General features: G+C 43.3%; 1 protein-coding gene across 1 annotated transcript in view; it reads right to left on the bottom strand.

Annotated features, from left to right (window-relative positions):
- Nucleotides 1–4,362: 4,362 nt before the first annotated feature.
- GPAT3 (glycerol-3-phosphate acyltransferase 3) overlaps nucleotides 4,363–21,730 on the bottom strand; it is a 183,711-nt gene continuing 166,343 nt past the window's right edge. Inside the window, exons 8-11 of the mRNA XM_063955910.1 lie at nucleotides 7,280–7,335; nucleotides 6,491–6,576; nucleotides 5,860–5,862; nucleotides 4,363–4,446 (exon numbers count right to left, since the gene is read on the bottom strand). Of these exons, the coding sequence (XP_063811980.1) occupies nucleotides 4,363–4,446; nucleotides 5,860–5,862; nucleotides 6,491–6,576; nucleotides 7,280–7,335 (229 nt within the window). The remainder of the gene's footprint in view (nucleotides 4,447–5,859; nucleotides 5,863–6,490; nucleotides 6,577–7,279; nucleotides 7,336–21,730) is intronic.

Raw genomic sequence — 21,730 nt, 5'->3', positions numbered from 1 at the left:
ATCAATTTCTTATCACCACATCCTTATCCATTGTAATACTTCCGGGTCATGAGGGCATATGATCCAATAATAAATAGCTATTCCCACCACATACTTAAGTATATGGATTATCCTTTTACTTGCATGACCCTGCTTTAACTAACACAGCCCCCGTAGAAGATATATAAGCAAAGAAACTCATTTTGATCTCATATTCAGAACCGACATTGCTATTTCAATTCCGCCCCGTGGAGCGCATTTGCGTTCCACCATTCTGATCGGCGGAACGTGTCACTACGCGTCATCCGTCTTTCCGGTCATGTGACCCATTTCCCGATGCTTATGGGAATTGTGGTTAGATGCAGAGTAGCGGGGTAAACCTAGATGCACAATGCGTAACCCACGGGATGGGGCGATCACGCCCGTTGGCATGGTAACCCTCAGCCAATTCAATCCATTATTATGGTGAACAGATGTTAAAAGGGATAAATTTTATTCACATCTTTTTATTACAAAAGGATTTGATAATTCAAACATTTCCTAAAAAATACTTAAAAAAATAACCATACATCTGAATCATCTCCTCAACTCTTATATCCATATTACTATCCCTACAACTTTATTGAACTAATAAATATTTTGTTTACCATCATGTTATTTTTATGTACCAGATTTTGAAAAAGAAAGAAGAGGGGGGGGGATACAGACTCATACATTATTTTCTCCATATATTTTTTTATACTAATATATAGGTTTCCATACGTTATATGAATTATTTATTCTAATTTTATTTTAATATAGTTTTCTTGTTAATTATCATTTATATTTTTATCATTAATATGCACATGTTTTGGCTTCAAACCCCTCTATTCTCCGATGGGAATACCTAATTTGCAATTTTAATTATAATATGGGAGGAGAGAAGGAAGAAAAAGAAGAAAGAGGGGTGGGGGGGGGAAAAAGAGGGGGAAACAAAAAAAAGGAGGAAGGGAGGGAAAGGGGGGAGGGGAAAATCTCATTTCGAATGGGTTACGCCTTTATTTATGAAATGCGGTGAAACCACACAAAATCAATATATTTAATAAATGAAAACTCACTCTCTCTATTATATACCACTTAGATGTCATCCACCCAGGCCAATATACCAACTAGAACTAGATCAGACTTCGGGGAATGTGGCAGTTTTATGGACTCTCAGTCATATGTTGTCGTATGGGGGACAGTACAGTCCTTTTCTGACTAATTCTTGTAACATGTACCTATCTCCAATCAGATCACAGTGTTTAATTCCACTGCCTCATTGAGGCCATCAGGGAATATACTGCTCATCTGATACATCCAGAAAACTTCCTGTCTGCATAATCTCTTGTATCTGTCACCTCCCCGTGTGGTGTGGGGTATGTGTTCTAGACCCACAAGTTTAAGACATTTTGGATCTCCACCATGAACATCGTAATAGTGTTTAGAGACACTATGTGTCTGAATGTTATTAATGATGTTCCTCCTGTGTTCTAGAAATCTTACTTTGAGTGCACGGGTTGTGCGTCCTATGTATTTTTTATCACACCCACATACCAGCATATATATAACATATGATGTATCGCAGTTGATGAAGCTGCCAATTACAAAAAACCTCTCCGACGTTTCCACCTTAATTTCTTTTATTCGATTGGAAATATAGTTACATGTTATGCATCTATTTTTCCCACACCTATAGCAACCCTTTATTTTTACTTGATGGCTATTCAGCCAATTATTATTCCCACTAGTATCCTTATTGCTTTCTTTAATGGTCTTAAGGTGGCTGGGGGCTAATAGATTTTTAAGTGACTTGTTTTTGCGGAAAATGAACCTAGGTTCTGAATTCAATATCGAAGACAACTGTGGATCTTGTCTCAGGATACCGTAATTTTTTGAGATAATATTCCTGATTTCAAAGTGGCAGTTATTAAATGTTGAGATAAAAGCTATCTCATCCGTTTGACTAATCATTTCTGCCTTCTTTTCCTTGGGTGCTAGAAGATCTTCTCTTTCCCTCAGTCTAACTTCCTCCAGAGCTGATTTGATAAGTGATTTTGGATAACCTCTGTTTAGAAACGCCTCCATCATGGTTTTAGCTTGTATATTGAAGGAGGTGAGGTCAGAGCAATTCCTTCTAAGACGTAAAAATTGACTTTTAGGGATGCTCTTTTTCCAGGGCATATAATGACCACTTTTAAAATGTAAGTAGGCATCTGTCCCCACCTCTTTCATATAATTGGTGGTTAAGATTTTGTTTCCCCTAATCTCCAAGGAGATATCCAAAAAATTAATCTTGTGCGGGTGATAAGTGTGGGTGAAGGTTAAATTAAAAGGATTTGAATTTAATTGAGAAACAAATAGTGAAGCTGACAAAGCATCCCCATCCCAAATGATAAATAAATCATCTATGTAGCGGCCATAGAGAACCAGGCTCGCGCCGAGGTCGCCTCCCCATACGAGCTGGGGACAGTGGGGTGTGAACAGAACAAAAAATTTAATTCCTCCTTCCTCCCTGTTAGAACTTCATACCCTTTTGGGTCAAGCGTTGAATAACAACCTGATCTCCAAGGAGGAATTCAATTTTTTGTTCTGTTCACACCCCACTGTCCCCATTTATTATCACCTCCCCAAGATCCACAAGTCACGTACTGCACCTCCTGGTCGTCCTATAATTTCTGGTGTGGGTTCCCTCACGTCCAACCTTTCACATTATGTTGATATTTTTTTACAGCCACGGGTCACTTCGCTTACATCACATATTAAGGACACAACGCATTTTTTAAATTTAGTCAAAGACATCGAGTGGAGAGACTCTTATGGGTTTCTCACACTCGATGTCCAAAGCTTGTATACTAACATTCCACACGATTTAGGGATTAAGGCAATAGCAAAGAGACTCACTGATGATGGGGATCTCACAGATCTACATCAACAATTTATTTTGGATTCTATATCATTCATATTACGGCACAATTATTTCACATTCCTTGACACTTTTTATTTACAGGTGATGGGGATGGCCATGGGAACCAGGTTCGCGCCCAGCTACGCCAACCTTTACATGGGCGAGGTCGAGGACCAGCTCGTATGGGGAGGCGACCTCGGCGCGAGCCTGGTTCTCTATGGCCGCTACATAGATGATTTATTTATCATTTGGGATGGGGATGCTTTGTCTGCTTCACTATTTGTTTCTCAATTAAATTCAAATCCTTTTAATTTAACCTTCACCCACACTTATCACCCGCACAAGATTAATTTTTTGGATATCTCCTTGGAGATTAGGGGAAACAAAATCTTAACCACCAATTATATGAAAGAGGTGGGGACAGATGCCTACTTACATTTTAAAAGTGGTCATTATATGCCCTGGAAAAAGAGCATCCCTAAAAGTCAATTTTTACGTCTTAGAAGGAATTGCTCTGACCTCACCTCCTTCAATATACAAGCTAAAACCATGATGGAGGCGTTTCTAAACAGAGGTTATCCAAAATCACTTATCAAATCAGCTCTGGAGGAAGTTAGACTGAGGGAAAGAGAAGATCTTCTAGCACCCAAGGAAAAGAAGGCAGAAATGATTAGTCAAACGGATGAGATAGCTTTTATCTCAACATTTAATAACTGCCACTTTGAAATCAGGAATATTATCTCAAAAAATTACGGTATCCTGAGACAAGATCCACAGTTGTCTTCGATATTGAATTCAGAACCTAGGTTCATTTTCCGCAAAAACAAGTCACTTAAAAATCTATTAGCCCCCAGCCACCTTAAGACCATTAAAGAAAGCAATAAGGATACTAGTGGGAATAATAATTGGCTGAATAGCCATCAAGTAAAAATAAAGGGTTGCTATAGGTGTGGGAAAAATAGATGCATAACATGTAACTATATTTCCAATCGAATAAAAGAAATTAAGGTGGAAACGTCGGAGAGGTTTTTTGTAATTGGCAGCTTCATCAACTGCGATACATCATATGTTATATATATGCTGGTATGTGGGTGTGATAAAAAATACATAGGATGCACAACCCGTGCACTCAAAGTAAGATTTCTAGAACACAGGAGGAACATCATTAATAAGATTCAGACACATAGTGTCTCTAAACACTATTACGATGTTCATGGTGGAGATCCAAAATGTCTAAAACTTGTGGGTCTAGAACACATACCCCACACCACACGGGGAGGTGACAGATACAAGAGATTATGCAGACAGGAAGTTTTCTGGATGTATCAGATGAACAGTATATTCCCTGATGGCCTCAATGAGGCAGTGGAATTAAACACCGTGATCTGATTGGAGATAGGTACATGTTACAAGAATTAGTCAGAAAAGGACTGTACTGTCCCCCATACGACAACATATTATGACTGAGAGTCCATAAAACTGCCACATTCCCCGAAGTCTGATCTAGGTCTAGTTGGTATATTGGCCTGGGTGGATGACATCTAAGTGGTATATAATAGAGAGAGTGAGTTTTCATTTATTAAATATAAAGATTTCGTGTGGTTTCACCGCATTTCATAAATAAAGGCGTAACCCATTTGAAATTAGATTTTCCCCTCCCCCCTTTCCCTCCCTTCCTCCTTTTTTTTGTTTCCCCCTCTTTTCCCCCCCCCCACCCCTCTTTCTTCTTTTTCTTCCTTCTCTCCTCCCATATTATAATTAAAATTGCAAATTAGGTATTCCCATCGGAGAATAGAGGGGTTTGAAGCCAAAACATGTGCATATTAATGATAAAAATATGAATGATAATTAACAAGAAAACTATATTAAAATAAAATTAGAATAAATAATTCATATAACGTATGGAAACCTATATATTAGTATAAAAAAATATATGGAGAAAATAATGTATGAGTCTGTATCCCCCCCCCCTCTTCTTTCTTTTTCAAAATCTGGTACATAAAAATAACATGATGGTAAACAATATATTTATTAGTTCAATAAAGTTGTAGGGATAGTAATATGGATATAAGAGTTGAGGAGATGATTCAGATATATGGTTATTTTTTTAAGTATTTTTAGGAAATGTTTGAATTATCAAATCCTTTTGTAATAAAAAGATGTGATTAAAATGTATCCCTTTTAACATCTGTTCACCATAATAATGGATTGAATTGGCTGAGGGTTACCATGCCAACGGGCGTGATCGCCCCGTCCCGTGGGTTACGCATTGTACATCTAGGTTTACCCCGCTACTCTGCATCTAACCACAATTCCCATAAGCATCGGGAAATGGGTCACATGACCGGAAAGACGGATGACGCGTAGTGACACGTTCCGCCGATCAGAATGGTGGAACGCAAATGCGCTCCACGGGGCGGAATTGAAATAGCAATGTCGGTTCTGAATATGAGATCAAAATGAGTTCCTTTGCTTATATATCTTCTACGGGGGCTGTGTTAGTTAAAGCAGGGTCATGCAAGTAAAAGGATAATCCATATACTTAAGTATGTGGTGGGAATAGCTATTTATTATTGGATCATATGCCCTCATGACCCGGAAGTATTACAATGGATAAGGATGTGGTGATAAGAAATGGATTCATTTTTTGGTTAAATCCCTTAAATAATAGAGTTTAGCTATCCGAGTCGGTCCTAGGAGTATATTTAAAACCTATAGAAGGGTCTATTTGAATGTTTTTATGAGTAATTAGATTAAATAGTTGGATTGAGTGAAACAGATGTTTATTGTTTGGTAATCATCTAAGGTATAAATATCCTGTTAGTTGCCTACCTAAGTCACCTTTGATAAAGCTGCAGTGCCTGCAGCGAAACGCGTCAGGAGGAGGCTATTTGGGTCAACAATTATATAAGTTTTACTGCCGCATCACATCCGGACCAAATACTGGACTTTACCATCTGCAGAAAAAACGAGACAAACATCTTATGACTGGAAACACCATCAACCCCATCTCTATACAGAGGACACCGTGTTAAATGAGGATCCCGAACCTGGCTGGTTCTGAGCAAATCATCAGAGACACCCTTAAGGGACTACACCTCTAGCGGTCTTTGGGTAAAGTGCACTGGTGTGACTGCGCTGTCAGTCTGTCTCCATCTGCTATATGTTCCAGGTTTAATAATAGGAACGGATACTAATGTGATAGGCAGTTATGAATAATTGACCCACAATTGTTGTTTTTATTGTCAAATTGTTTTTGGATTTTGTATCCAATTTTTAATGAGGCCTAAACCTATGTTTTATTAAATTGAAAAAAAGTTTTTCACTCAATCCTTCTTATTAGAATTGATTTATAATATTCCAATTAGCGCTGCTATCTTTCTTTTTGATATCCCCACCCTAACCCTGCCCCCTGTGATGCGTCATTAGCACGCCCTACTCCCCTTCTGTGCCGACCTGGCTGCTCTCTCCCAGAGAGAGCAGACGGGAAATAAGGCAACTACATTTATGCACCTGTTAATGGTTGAGTAGAAGAACAATAGATGGTAGATGGTGGTGCAGGTCTAGCAGTCTGTATTTACTTACCTTTATTGCAACGGGATATATGATCCCACCAATTTCAAAACTTCCTTTTTTGAACATCATAACAGATGTGTTATTGATACAGGTTCCTGTATAGAGAAATAGACAGGTAATACATTAAACAGCTACAAAATGTTCCATTTCCTTATTAGAGTATATAACACAAAACTGCAGGAAGTATTAAAAGACCAGTAAGACACAAAACAAACATCTACCTCATTATGTACGTTAAAATAAAACATTACAATTGTTACACATTTTGTACATGAAACTGGGTGCAAAATGATAATGGATATAGGAAATTTGTGTCCCCAGAATCTTTTCCGCCCTACTAATACCCCTTTCACACTGCACAAATAATCCAGTATATTGCCGGGTCGACGTGTGGTGTGAAAGGGGTAAGTCCCGAATTCAAGGGTTGCCTGACCTGGTATTTCAACCTGGGAATAAAGCAGGGTTATTCCTGGTTTATTATGGATGAGATCCAGGACCCGTTCACACTATAGGGAGATGCGGCACTAGAAGATGATCTGATCTCCAGGAGCCTCCTCCGCACAAGTCACCAACCCGGCAATAACAAAATCGTGCCTAAGTCCCAAGGATGTAGAGAAAACAAAACCCTGAGGTCCAGTGAAGGTAGGAGGGGATAAAGGGGGTAGAGTTCTTTATTGCCTTATACTCCTGTGCCAGCCCTCTATCCACAAGTCATTGCTGCAGTGTCAGATTGGAAGCATGCGGAATTTAGTTTTTCAGAACATTAAAAACATACATATTAGATGACATCAAACTCACCTTCTGGGAAAATCAAAATGGGCAATTTTTCTTTATCTAGCACATGTTCTCTCAGTCTGTTTAAAAGAAATGTTAATGTAGAGTATAAATAGTCTATTCTTGCATTATCTTACAGATATCCATAAAAGTTATTACATATTTTACCTAAGCAAATACTGTGGAGATAAATTACATAGGGCAATACACCACTCAGGTTACGCAGCGATCAGTTCTAGAGGTTATGTCTCCAGAAGGACATGCATAGATTTGAGATTGTGCAAAGAATGTAACTAAAATGGTGTATAGTCTAAGGGGTATATTCAATTGAAGTCGAAAGCTGCCGTCTGTCGAAAAGACGTCAGTTTTCGACTTTTTTAGGTCAGAAGTAGTTCCGACCTATTCAATATAACCCCAAATTATTCGACAAGTCGAGGAATTCGACTTGTCGAAAAGCACGTGGAGCAGCGGAATAGCTGCCGATCCACGTGCTTGTGTCGATTTAAAAACAGTCGGATTGAGATGAGGGAGCCAAGACAAGGAGACGGGGGGAGAGCCGGGGGAAAGCCGCGCTACAGCAGCGGCTATGGCAGCGTAGCCGGAGGATGTGTCACAGACACAGCTCACAGCAGAGTCCACCCGGCTCCAGCAAGCGAGACCTGCTGGGGCCGGGTGGACGCTGCTGTGAGCGGCGGATGTGACACATCCACCGGCTATGTTGTTATAGCCGCTGCTGTAGCGCTGCTCTCCCCGTCTGCCCGCGGCTCTCCCAGTCTCAGCTCCCGCATCTCAATTCGACTTTTTTTTTTTTTTTTTTTTTTTAAGTCCAATTGAGATGGCATTGAATAGTCCTTGTCGGATCCATTCCGACAAATGAATGTCGGAATGGATCCGACTTCAATTGAATATACCCCTCAATCACCAAATTTACCAGCATAGACTTATAAATCTAAACATAAGTAAATAACTTAGGAGTAGAGAAGGGGGAGAAAGACGTGTTACAAGATATTAGATGTTTAAAAATATATTAAGGATTTTATAATGTACAGGAGGACAGCATCATACTCTCCAAATACTTGAAATGCTCTCTAAAAATCCATCTCTTTATTACAGCTTAGCCTACTCTCATCTGTTCTACACACACTGATGCGCCCTCACAACTGAGTCACACTTGCTCCTCGTTTCAGCTGTGTCCCCTTCCAGATAGATTGCAAGTTATCGCATGAGCAGGACAGTCTTATCCTTTGCTTTCATCTCCATTCTGTCTACCTTTTAGGTCTCTGCATTATGCATGCCCTTGTTTTCTATTGTCCTGCAGAGCTCTAAGGCATATTACAAATCAAGAATACAAATAAAATGGTTTCCCAGGACCAGGAAAAAAGTGCATGCAGCAGGGCTGTACGAGTCAGGTGTACTTTATGTAGAAAAGTGATAATGCTCTTCCCAACTACCAGGCAAAGTTGACAAGACAAGCAGTTCCTGTGGTCCCAGTAATCAAAAGAATGGGAACCCAGAATAAGTAATCAGTGTCCCCTGTATTGTGAGCATGAGTCATTAATACTAAAAGGAAAAAAAAAAGATAAACCTAACACAATTTTAAAAACATGTTGGCACATGCCTTGTTACTCAGGAAATTGGAACTGTAAAATTCACTGCTTTAGTCAATTTAAAAAAAACAGGATTTTAATTACCTACCGGTAAATCCTTTTCTCGTAGTCCCCAGAGGATACTGGGGTTCCATTTAGTACTATGGGGTATAGACAGGTCCACTAGAAGCCATGGGCACTTTAAGAATTTGATAGTGTGGGCTGGCTCCTCCCTCTATGCCCCTCCTGCCAGACTCAGTCTGGGAAACTGTGCCCGAGTAAACGGACATACTTTGAGAGAAGGATAGATAAAGATAGTGGTGATATTCCAAACCAGCACACACAAACCAGAGGAAAGCTATGCTAACCCAACTTTAAACGGGAACAGCAACAGCTGAACCAAGTAAGAGTGCAGGAAGAACAAAGCACCAGGCGGGCACCCAGTATCATCTACGGACTACAAGAAAAGGATTTTCCGGTAGATAATTAAAATCCTATTTTCTCTTACGTCCTAGAGGATACTGGGGTTCCATTTAGTACTATGGGGATGTACAAAGCTCCCAAACCGGGTGGGAGAGTGCTGAGGGTCCTGCAGAACTGAATGACCAAACTGAAGAAGGTCCTCAGAGGCCAAAGTATCGAACTTGTAGAACTTAGCAAACGTGTTCGAACCTGACCAAGTCGCCGCTCGGCAGAGCTGTAAAGCCAAGAAACCCCGGGCAGCCGCCCATGAAGAACCCACCGACCTAGTAGAGTGGGCCTGTACAGATTTTGGAACCTGCAAACCTACCGTGGAATAATGTTACAAGGGATAACCAGCGCTAAAAAATGTTGGTGTTAATTAAAATGATAATGCTAGACGATGTACATAAAATATAGCTTTTTAATTAATATATGATGTAAGATAAAAATGGGTATGCATGTATCATATGATAAAAATAAGAATTTACTTACCGATAATTCTATTTCTCATAGTCCGTAGTGGATGCTGGGTACTCCGTAAGGACCATGGGGAATAGCGGCTCCGCAGGAGACTGGGCACAAAAGTAAAAGCTTTTAGGTCACCTGGTGTGCACTGGCTCCTCCACCTATGACCCTCCTCCAAGCCTCAGTTAGGATACTGTGCCCGGACGAGCGTACATAATAAGGAAGGATCTTGAATCCCGGGTAAGACTCATACCAGCCACACCAATCACACCGTATAACTTGTGATCTGAACCCAGTTAACAGTATGATAAACGTAGGAGCCTCTGAAAAGATGGCTCACAACAATAAACAACCCGATTTATGTAACAATAACTATATACAAGTATTGCAGACAATCCGCACTTGGGATGGGCGCCCAGCATCCACTACGGACTATGAGAAATAGAATTATCGGTAAGTAAATTCTTATTTTCTCTGACGTCCTAGTGGATGCTGGGTACTCCGTAAGGACCATGGGGATTATACCAAAGCTCCCAAACGGGCGGGAGAGTGCGGATGACTCTGCAGCACCGAATGAGAGAACTCCAGGTCCTCCTCAGCCAGGGTATCGAATTTGTAAAATTTAGCAAACGTGTTTGCCCCTGACCAAGTAGCTGCTCGGCAAAGTTGAAAAGCCGAGACCCCTCGGGCAGCCGCCCAAGATGAGCCCACTTTCCTTGTGGAATGGGCTTTTACAGATTTTGGCTGTGGCAGGCCTGCCACAGAATGTGCAAGCTGAATTGTACTACAAATCCAACGAGCAATCGTCTGCTTAGAAGCAGGAGCACCCAGCTTGTTGGGTGCATACAGGATAAACAGCGAGTCAGATTTTCTGACTCCAGCCGTCCTTGAAACATATATTTTCAGGGCCCTGACTACGCCCAGCAACTTGGAGTCCTCCAAGTCCCTAGTAGCCGCAGGTACCACAATAGGCTGGTTCATGTGAAACGCTGAAACCACCTTAGGGAGAAATTGAGGGCGAGTCCTCAGTTCTGCCCTGTCTGAATGAAAAATTAGGTAAGGGCTTTTATATGATAAAGCCGCCAATTCAGAGACACGCCTGGCTGAAGCCAGGGCTAACAGCATAACCACTTTCCATGTGAGATATTTCAATTCCACAGTGGTGAGTGGTTCAAACCAATGTGATTTTAGGAGACTCAACACTACATTGAGATCCCAAGGTGCCACTGGAGGCACAAAAGGAGGCTGTATATGCAGTACCCCTTTGACAAACGTCTGAACTTCAGGCACTGAAGCCAGTTCTTTTTGGAAGAAGATTGACAGGGCCGAAATTTGAACCTTAATGGACCCTAATTTTAGGCCCATAGATAGTCCTGTTTGCAGGAAATGCAGGAAACGACCCAGTTGAAATTCCTCTGTAGGGGCCTTCTTGGCCTCACACCACGCAACATATTTCCGCCAAAAGCGGTGATAATGTTTTGCGGTTACATCCTTTCTGGCCTTGACCAGGGTAGGGATGACTTCATCTGGAATGCCTTTTTCCTTCAGGATCCGGCGTTCAACCTCCATGCCGTCAAACGCAGCCGCGGTAAGTCTTGGAACAGACAAGGTCCCTGCTGGAGCAGGTCCTTTCTGAGAGGTAGAGGCCACGGGTCCTCCGTGAGCATCTCTTGAAGTTCCGGGTACCAAGTCCTTCTTGGCCAATCCGGAGCCACGAGTATAGTTCTTACTCCTCTCCTTCTTATGATTCTCAGTACTTTGGGTATGAGAGGCAGAGGAGGGAACACATACACTGACTGGTACACCCACGGTGTTACCAGAGCGTCCACCGCTATTGCCTGAGGGTCCCTTGACCTGGCGCAATATCTGTCTAGTTTCTTGTTGAGACGAGACGCCATCATGTCCACCTTTGGTTTTTCCCAACGGTTTACAATCACGTGGAAGACTTCTGGGTGAAGTCCCCACTCCCCCGGGTGGAGGTCATGTCTGCTGAGGAAGTCTGCTTCCCAGTTGTCCACTCCCGGAATGAACACTGCTGACAGTGCTGTCACATGATTTTCCGCCCAGCGAATAATTCTTGCAGCTTCTGCCATTGCCCTCCTGCTTCTTGTGCCGCCCTGTCTGTTTACGTGGGCGACTGCCGTGATGTTGTCCGATTGGATCAAAACCGACTGACCCTGAAGCAGAGGCCTTGCTTGACTTAGGGCATTGTAAATTGCCCTTAGTTCCAGGATATTTATGTGAAGAGACGTTTCCATGCTTGACCACAAGCCCTGGAAGTTTCTTCCCTGTGTGACTGCTCCCCAGCCTCTCAGGCTGGCATCCATGGTCACCAGAATCCAGTCCTGAATGCCGAATCTGCGGCCCTCTAGAAGATGAGCACTCTGCAACCACCACAGGAGAGACACCCTTGTCCTTGGAGATAGGGTTATCCGCTGATGCATCTGAAGATGCGATCCGGACCATTTGTCCAGCAGATCCCACTGAAACGTTCTTGCATGGAATCTTCCGAATGGAATCGCTTCGTAAGAAGCCACCATCTTTCCCAGGACCCTTGTGCATTGATGCACTGACACTTGTCCTGGTTTCAGGAGGTTCCTGACTAGCTCGGATAACTCCCTGGCCTTCTCCTCCGGGAGAAACACCTTTTTCTGGACTGTGTCCAGAATCATCCCTAGGAACAGTAGACGTGTTGTTGGAATCAGCTGCGATTTTGGAATATTTAGAATCAACCCGTGCTGACGTAGCACCACCTGAGATAGTGCTACTCCGACCTCTAACTGTTCCCTGGACCTTGCCCTTATCAGGAGATCGTCCAAGTAAGGGATAATTAAGACGCCTTTTCTTCGAAGAAGAATCATCATTTCGGCCATTACCTTGGTAAAGACCCGTGGTGCCGTGGACAACCCAAACGGCAGCGTCTGAAACTGATGACAGTTCTGTACCACAAACCTGAGGTACCCTTGGTGAGAAGGGTAGATTGGGACATGGAAATAAGCATCTTTGATGTCCAGAGACACCATATAGTCCCCTTCTTCCAGGTTCGCTATCACTGCTCTGAGTGATTCCATCTGGAATTTGAACCTTTTTATGTAAGTGTTCAATGATTTCAGATTTAAAATCGGTCTCACCGAGCCGTCCGGCTTCGGTACCACAAACAGCGTGGAATAATACCCCTTTCCCTGTTGTAGGAGGGGTACCTTGATTATCACCTGCTGGGAATACAGCTTGTGAATAGCTTCCAATACTGCCTCCCTGTCGGAGGGAGACGTTGGTAGAGCAGACTTCAGGAACCGGCGAGGGGGAGACGTCTCGAATTCCAGTTTGTACCCCTGTGATACTACCTGCAGGATCCAGGGGTCCACTTGCGAGTGAGCCCACTGCGCGTTGAAATTTTTGAGACGGGCCCCCACCGTGCCTGAGTCCGCTTGTAAAGCCCCAGCGTCATGCTGAAGACTTGGCAGAAGCGGGGGAGGGCTTCTGATCCTGGGAAGAGGCTGCTTGCTGCAGTCTTTTTCCCCTTCCTCTGCCCCGGGGCAGAAATGAGTGGCCTTTTGCCCGCTTGCCCTTATGGGGACGAAAGGACTGAGTTTGAAAAGACGGTGTCTTTTTCTGCTGAGAGGTGACCTGGGGTAAAAAGGTGGATTTCCCAGCCGTCGCCGTGGCCACCAGGTCTGATAGACCGACCCCAAATAACTCCTCCCCTTTATATGGCAAAACTTCCATATGCCGTTTTGAATCCGCATCACCTGACCACTGTCGTGTCCATAAACTTCTTCTGGCAGAAATGGACAACGCACTTACTCTTGATGCCAGGGTGCAAATATCCCTCTGTGCATCTCGCATATATAGTAATGCATCCTTTAAATGCTCTATAGTCAATAATATACTGTCCCTATCCAGGGTATCAATATTTTCAGTCAGGGAATCCGACCAAGCCACTCCAGCACTGCACATCCAGGCTGAGGCGATTGCTGGTCGTAGTATAACACCAGTATGTGTGTATATACCTTTAAGGATATTTTCTAGCTTTCTATCAGCTGGTTCCTTGAGGGCGGCCGTATCAGGAGACGGTAACGCCACTTGTTTTGATAAGCGTGTGAGCGCCTTATCTACCCTAGGGGGTGTTTCCCAACGCGCCCTAACCTCTGGCGGGAAAGGGTATAATGCCAATAATTTATTAGAAATCAGCAGTTTTTTATCGGGGGAAACCCACGCTTTGTCACACACCTCATTTAATTCATCTGATTCAGGAAAAACTATGGGTAGTTTTTTCACACCCCACATAATACCCTTTTTTGTGGTACTTGTAGTATCAGAAATGTTCAAAGCCTCCTTCATTGCCGTGATCATGTAACGTGTGGCCCTACTGGACATTACGTTTGTCTCGTCACCGTCGACACTGGAGTCAGTATCCGTGTCTGGGTCTGTGTCGACCATCTGAGGTAACGGGCGCTTTAGAGCCCCTGACGGTGTTTGAGACGCCTGGACAGGCACTAACTGATTTGCCGGCTGTCTCATGTCGTCAACAGTTTTTTGCAAAGTGCTGACACTGTCACGTAATTCCTTCCATACGACCATCCAGTCAGGTGTCGACTCCCTAGGGGGTGACATCACTATTACAGGCAATTGCTCCGCCTCCACATCATTTTCCTCCTCATACATGTCGACACAATCGTACCGACACACAGCACACACACAGGGAATGCTCTGATAGAGGACAGGACCCCACGAGCCCTTTGGGGAGACAGAGGGAGAGTTTGCCAGCACACACCAGAGCGCTATATATATGCAGGGATAACGTTATATAAGTGTTTCTCCCGTTTATAGCTGCTGTATATGTATTTTCTGCCAATTAGTGCCCCCCCTCTCTTGTTTTACCCTGATTCTGTAGCAGGACTGCAGGGGAGAGTCAGGGAGCCTTCCTTCCAGCGGAACTGTGAGGGAAAATGGCGCTTGTGTGCTGAGGAGATAGGCTCCGCCCCCTTCACGGCGGCCTTTTCTCCCGCTTTTTTTTTTTGGAAAACTGGCAGGGGTGAAATGCATCCATATAGCCCAGGAGCTATATGTGATGTATTTCTTTAGCCATATAAGGTTTAAACATGTTTTATTGCGTCTCAGGGCGCTCCCCCCCAGCGCCCTGCACCCTCAGTGACCGGAGTGTGAAGTGTGCTGAGAGCAATGGCGCACAGCTGCAGTGCTGTGCGCTACCTTATTGAAGACAGGAACGTCTTCTGCCGCCGATTTTTCCGGACCTCTTCGCTCTTCTGGCTCTGTAAGGGGGCCGGCGGCGCGGCTCCGGGACCCATCCAGGCTGAACCTGTGATCGTCCCTCTGGAGCTAATGTCCAGTAGCCAAGAAGCCCAATCCACTCTGCAGTCAGGTGAGTTCGCTTCTTCTCCCCTTAGTCCCACGATGCAGTGAGCCTGTTGCCAGCAGGTCTCACTGAAAATAAAAAACCTATTTAAAACTTTTACTCTAAGCAGCTCTGGAGAGCTACCTAGCATGCACCCTTCTCGGCCGGGCACAAAAATCTAACTGAGGCTTGGAGGAGGGTCATAGGGGGAGGAGCCAGTGCACACCAGGTGACCTAAAAGCTTTTACTTTTGTGCCCAGTCTCCTGCGGAGCCGCTATTCCCCATGGTCCTTACGGAGTACCCAGCATCCACTAGGACGTCAGAGAAATTACATTTTCATTGCATATCTGACTCCAGAATATATTCACCGTACGTACTTGGGACTTTTCTCCGGATTCCTCCTATAGGCACAAAGGTGGCTGGTGTTGCTCGATGTGGTGTATTCCCCAATGGGTAAGCACACAGCAATGTCCCGATGAGAAGTGCCCTAGGGGTGTCCACAGTCTGTGCACAGATTAGTAGGAGCTTTCTGCTGGAGAGAATGTAATGTCCATTTAATGTCCCTCAGGAGCTGATACGGAGTCTGCAATGAATAGTGAAGTATCTTTCTTGGCTCAACGCGTTTCCCTGGGTTATTGTACCCCAGCTTCCTCAGGAGCATATGAATATATTGTTCCTAGACCTGCTTTAAATACCTGTTAGGTGATGATGTGAATACATGCACCTGTGTGCTTGTACATTAAATCTAAAAAACCGTCCAGCAAAATCAGAAAAATATTGTATGGAGGCAATGCTATGTTCATCAACACTCTATATATCATTAAATAAAACAACTTTAATAAAAACACAAAGATTTATGTTGTTCCGTTCAATAAAACATCATTAATATTTCTTGATCTATTTAGTCACGTGACCATCTTCAACCAACAGGATCTCTGAAATAAAGAGCACACATTGGCTATCAATGGTCACGTGATCGGGCCCGAGGAAAATTTGTTTCATTCAGATTTTCCACTATTAAGTATATAGCATTTTATAATTACTGGGTTTAGATAGAGATACAGTATATATATATATATATATCTATATATATCTATATATATATATCTATCTATAGTATGGAAATCGCCTGGCATCACAGCATTTAGTTTCATGCTGCGATGTCGTAGTGTATTGCATCTGTTACTATGGGAACGGGGCACCGGGAGACAAGGATCCCGGACATCGCGCATGTAAAAGCGCGAGATCTCGGGTGTCTGCATCGGCCGCTGACACATCCCCACAGTAAATCCTTTAGACTGCAGCCATACGGGCCCTGTGCGCCGGTCGCCGCGGGGACAATGACCCCGGAGAGCCGGCTCCCGGGTGAGGTTGCGTCACTGTGCGCAACCCGGAAGTCCGGCGCCCCAGGCATCGCGTTGCCACGGCAACCAGCACACAGTGGATACGGTGGCCGCAGTAATTCAAATACAGAAAAACAAAGATTAGACAGTTATCAAATGAAGAAATAGCTCTATCTATGATTTATATAACCATTTGTGAATAAAAAATATATATTATTTACTATGTACATATAGAAATATAACAATGACAACTGGATATTAGATGTATACAAACAAAATATATATGTAAATATTAATAATAAAACTGATAATAGTCATATTATTGCTGCTAATGTTGTTAGGGGTTAGCAAAAGTTTAATGAATACAATAAGCATTTACTAAACAGAAAGATGTAACTCTTCATCGACAAAAAACTATTTTTCATGAGAGTTCGTAAATGATTACTGTTATAGCTGATCCCTATTTATCACAAAACAGAGTTAAGTTCGATAGTTTCATTGAGGCCATCCGGACATAGAGAATTAAATTTCAAAGTCCAGAAAACTTCTCTTTTACATAATTTGTTATATCTATCTCCCCCCCTAGCAGTATGTGTGATAATTTCTAAACCAATGATTCTTAAACTTGACGGATCACTGTTATGTTTCAGATTGTAATGTCTAGGTATGCTGTGTAGATTACTTTTCTTAATTATATTTCTTCTGTGTTCCATAAATCTGATATGTAAATGTCTTTTTGTTCTACCGATATAGTGCAACCCACATCCACATGTTAAGAGATATATGACATATTTGGAGTCGCAATTTATAAATGACTTTATAGAATATACTTCTCTTGTTTGTGGTATGGTGACTGATGTTGTTTTTTCTGCATATGTAAACACATGGTACATCTTTTTTTGCCACATTTATGAAAACCATTTGGTCTTTGTGGCAACAATGAGCATCCATCAATCCCTGATACTTCCCTATCTCATATAGTTTTTAAGTGACTAGGTGCTAAAATGTTTTTAAGAGATTTTTTTTTTCTATATATAATACGTGTTTTATTAGGTACATTAGATCTCCCAATATATTATCATGTCTCAAAATTCTGTGATTCTTGCAAACAATTTTCCTAAATTCGTTTGCACTTTTGTTGAATTTACATATAAAGGCTAGATTGTGTTCAGGATCTTGAGTATTTTTTGAAGTTTGAGTGGAAGCTTTTGTGAGTAAGCTTTGTCTATCCATATTGTGTACTTCATTATAAGCTTGTACGAGGAGTTCATCTGGATAGCCTGTCTTTAAATGAGTTCATCATTTCCAATGCTTGAACGCAAAAAATATCTTTATTGCTACAATTACGTTTCAGCCTCATAAATTGTCCCTTAGGAACATTTAGTTTCCAAACTGTGTGATGTGCACTTTTATAATGTAAATACGAGTTTGTATTAACTGGCTTATTGAAATCAGATGAAATTATTTTGTTCTGGTAAGATTCTAGGGTCACATCCAGGAAGTCAACACGGTTGGTGTTGTATGTGAAAGTGAAAGATAAATTATGTGTGTTCGTATTAAGGGATGTGACAAAAGAAGTGGCAGAAGATAGATCCCCATCCCAAATAATAAATAGATCATCTATGTAACGGCCATAGAAGACCAGGCTCGCCCACCAGCCCCTCCCCACACATGGGTTTGTTCTAATTCACCCATGTATAGGTTGGCGTAGCTGGGCACGAACCTGGTCTCCATGGCCGTCCCAATCACCTGTAAATAATAGGTGTCCAGAAATAGGAAATATTGTGAGATAAAATAAAATCAATTGACTGTAAGATGAAATTTTGGTGTACCATACTGAGATCATTATCATTGTTTCACGTACCTAGTGTACGAAATAGGGGCCTCACAAACCCCTGATTTTTCCAGCTGCTTCAAAAAGACAGTACGCATCCACACACATTTTTTCTTTTTAGTTTTTACTAGTGATGAGCGGGTTCGGTTCCTCGGAATCCGAAACCCCCCGAACTTCACCCATTTTTACCCGGTTCCGAGGTAGACTCGGATCCTCCCACCTTGCTCGGTTAACCCGAGCGCTCCCGAACGTCATCATCCCGCTGTCGTATTCTCGCGAGATTCGTATTCTATATAAGGAGCCGCGCGTCGCCGCCATTTTCACTCGTGCATTGGAGATGATAGGGAGAGGACGTGTAGCGTTCTCTCAGTTGTGTTCAGTGTGCTGCAAATATCTGTGCTCAGTGTGCTTGCAAATATCTGTGCTCAGTGTGCTGAAAATATCTGTGCTCAGTGTGCTGAAAATATCTGTGCTCAGTGTGCTTGCAAATATCTGTGCTCAGTGTGCTGCAAATATCTGTGCTCAGTGTGCTTGCAAATATCTGTGCTCAGTGTGCTTGCAAATATCTGTGCTCAGTGTGCTTGCAAATATCTGTGCTCAGTGTGCTTGCAAATATCTGTGCTCAGTGTGCTTGCAAATATCTACGTTCTCTGACTGAAAAACGCTCCATATCTGTGCTGCATTGTAGTATATAGTAGGAGGACAGTGCAGAATTTTGCTGACCAGTGACCACCAGTATTATATCAGTACGGTACAGTAGTCCACTGCTCTACCTACCTCTGTCGTCAAGTATACTATCCATCCATACCTGTGGTGCATTTAAGTCTTGCGCAGTATATATATAGTAGGAGGACAGTGCATAATTTTGCTGACTACCAGTATATAATATATAGCAGTACGGTACAGTAGGCCATTGTTATTGATATATTACTGGCATATAATTCCACACATTAAAAAATGAAGAACAAAAATGTGGAGGGTAAAATAGGGAAAGATCAAGATCCACTTCCACCTCGTGCTGAAGCTGTTGCCACTAGTCATGGCCGAGACGATGAAATGCCATCAACGTCGTCTGCCAAGGCCGATGCCCAATGTCATAGTAGAGAACATGTAAAATCCAAAAAACAAAAGTTCAGTAAAATGACCCAAAAATCAAAATTAAAATCGCCTGAGGAGAAGCGTAAACTTGCCAATATGCCATTTACGACACGGAGTTGCAAGGAACGGCTGAGGCCCTCTCCTATGTTCCTCATGACTAGTGGGTCAGCTTCACATGAGGATGGAAGCACTCATCCTCTCGCTAGAAAAATGAAAAGAGTTAAGCTGGCAAAAGCACAGCAAAAAACTGTGCGTTCTTCTAAATCACAAATCCCCAAGGAGAGTCCAATTGTGTCGGTTGCGATGCCTGACCTTCCCAACACTGGACGGGAAGAGGTGGCGCCTTCCACCATTTGCACGCCCCCTGCAAGTGCTGGAAGGAGCACCCGCAGTCCAGTTCCTGATAGTCAAATTGAAGATGTCACTGTTGAAGTACACCAGGATGAGGATATGGGTGTTGCTGGCGCTGGGGAGGAAATTGACAAGGAGGATTCTGATGGTGAGGTGGTTTGTTTAAGTCAGGCACCCGGGGAGACACCTGTTGTCCGTGGGACGAAAATGGCCATTGACATGCCTGGTCAAATTACAAAAAAAAAAAATCACCTCTTCGGTGTGGAATTATTTTAACAGAAATGCGGACAACAGGTGTCAAGCCGTGTGTCGCCTTTGTCAAGCTGTAATAAGTAGGGGTAAGGACGTTAACCACCTCGGAACATCCTCCCTTATACGTCACCTGGAGTGCATTCATCAGAAGTCATTGACAAGTTCAAAAACTTTGTGTGACAGCGGAAGCAGTCCACTGCCAACTAAATCCCTTCCTCTTGTAACCAAGCTCCTGCAAACCACACCACCAACTCCCTCAGTGTCAATTTCCTCCTTAGACAGGAAAGCCAATAGTCCTGCAGGCCATGTCACTGGCAAGTCCTCTCCTAACTGGGATTCCTCCGATGCATCCTTGAGTGTAACGCCTATTGCTGCTGGCACTGCTGTTGTTGCTGCTGGGAGTCGATCGTCATCCCAGAGGGGAAGTCGGAAGACCACTTGTACTACTTCCAGTAAGCAATTGACTGTCCAACAGTCCTTTGCGAGGAAGATGAAATATCACAGCAGTCATCCTGCTGCAAAGCGGATAACTAAGGCCTTGGCAGCCTGGGCGGTGTTAAACGGGTTTCCGGTATCCACCGTTAATTCACAGTTAACTAGAGAATTGCTTGAGGTACGGTGTCCCCGGTACCAAATACCATCTAGGTTCCATTTCTCTAGGCAGGCGATACCGAGAATGTACACAGACGTCAGAAAAAGAGTCACCAGTGTCCTAAAAAATGCAGTTGTACCCAATGTCCACTTAACCACAGACATGTGGGCAAGTGGAGCAGGGCAGACTAAGGACTATATGACTGTGACAGCCCACTGGGTAGATGTATTGCCTCCCGCAGCAAGAACAGCAGCGGCGGCACCAGTAGCAGCAACTCGCAAATGCCAACTCGTTCCTAGGCAGGCTACGCTTTGTATCACCGCTTTCCATAAGAGGCACACAGCTGACAACCTCTTACGGAAACTGAGGAACATCATCGCAGAATGGCTTACCCCAATTGGACTCTCCTGGGGATTTGTGACATCGGACAACGCCACCAATATTGTGCGTGCATTACATGTGGTCAAATTCCAGCACGTCCCATGTTTTGCACATACATTGAATTTGGTGGTGCAGAATTTTTTAAAAAACGACAGGGGCGTGCAAGAGATGCTGTCGGTGGCCCGAAGAATTGCGGGCCACTTTCGGCATTCAGCCACCGCGTGCCGAAGACTGGAGCACCAGCAAACACTCCTGAACCTGCCCTGCCATCATCTGAAGCAAGAGGTGGTAACGAGGTGGAATTCAACCCTCTATATGCTTCAGAGGATGGAGGAGCAGCAAAAGGCCATTCAAGCCTATACAGCTACCTACGATATAGGCAAAGGAGGGGGAATGCACCTGACTCAAGCGCAGTGGAGAATGATTTCAACGTTGTGCAAGGTTCTGCAACCCTTTGAACTTGCCACACGTGAAGTCAGTTCAGACACTGACAGCCTGAGTCAGGTCATTCCCCTCATCAGGCTTTTGCAGAAGAAGCTGGAGAGATTGAAGGAGGAGCTAAAACAGAGCGATTCCGATAGGCATGTGGGACTTGTGGATGGAGCCCTTAATTCGCTTAACCAGGATTCACGGGTGGTCAATCTGTTGAAATCAGAGCACTACATTTTGGCCACCGTGCTCGATCCTAGATTTAAAACCTACGTTGTATCTCTCTTTCCGGCAGACACAAGTCTGCAGAGGTTCAAAGACCTGC

The sequence above is a fragment of the Pseudophryne corroboree genome, chromosome 1 (genome assembly GCF_028390025.1).
Source record: "Pseudophryne corroboree isolate aPseCor3 chromosome 1, aPseCor3.hap2, whole genome shotgun sequence".
In the NCBI taxonomy this organism is placed as follows: Eukaryota; Metazoa; Chordata; class Amphibia; order Anura; family Myobatrachidae; genus Pseudophryne; species Pseudophryne corroboree.
The sequence above is the reverse complement of the archived record's forward strand: the minus strand, read 5'-3'. Positions and strand labels throughout refer to the sequence as shown.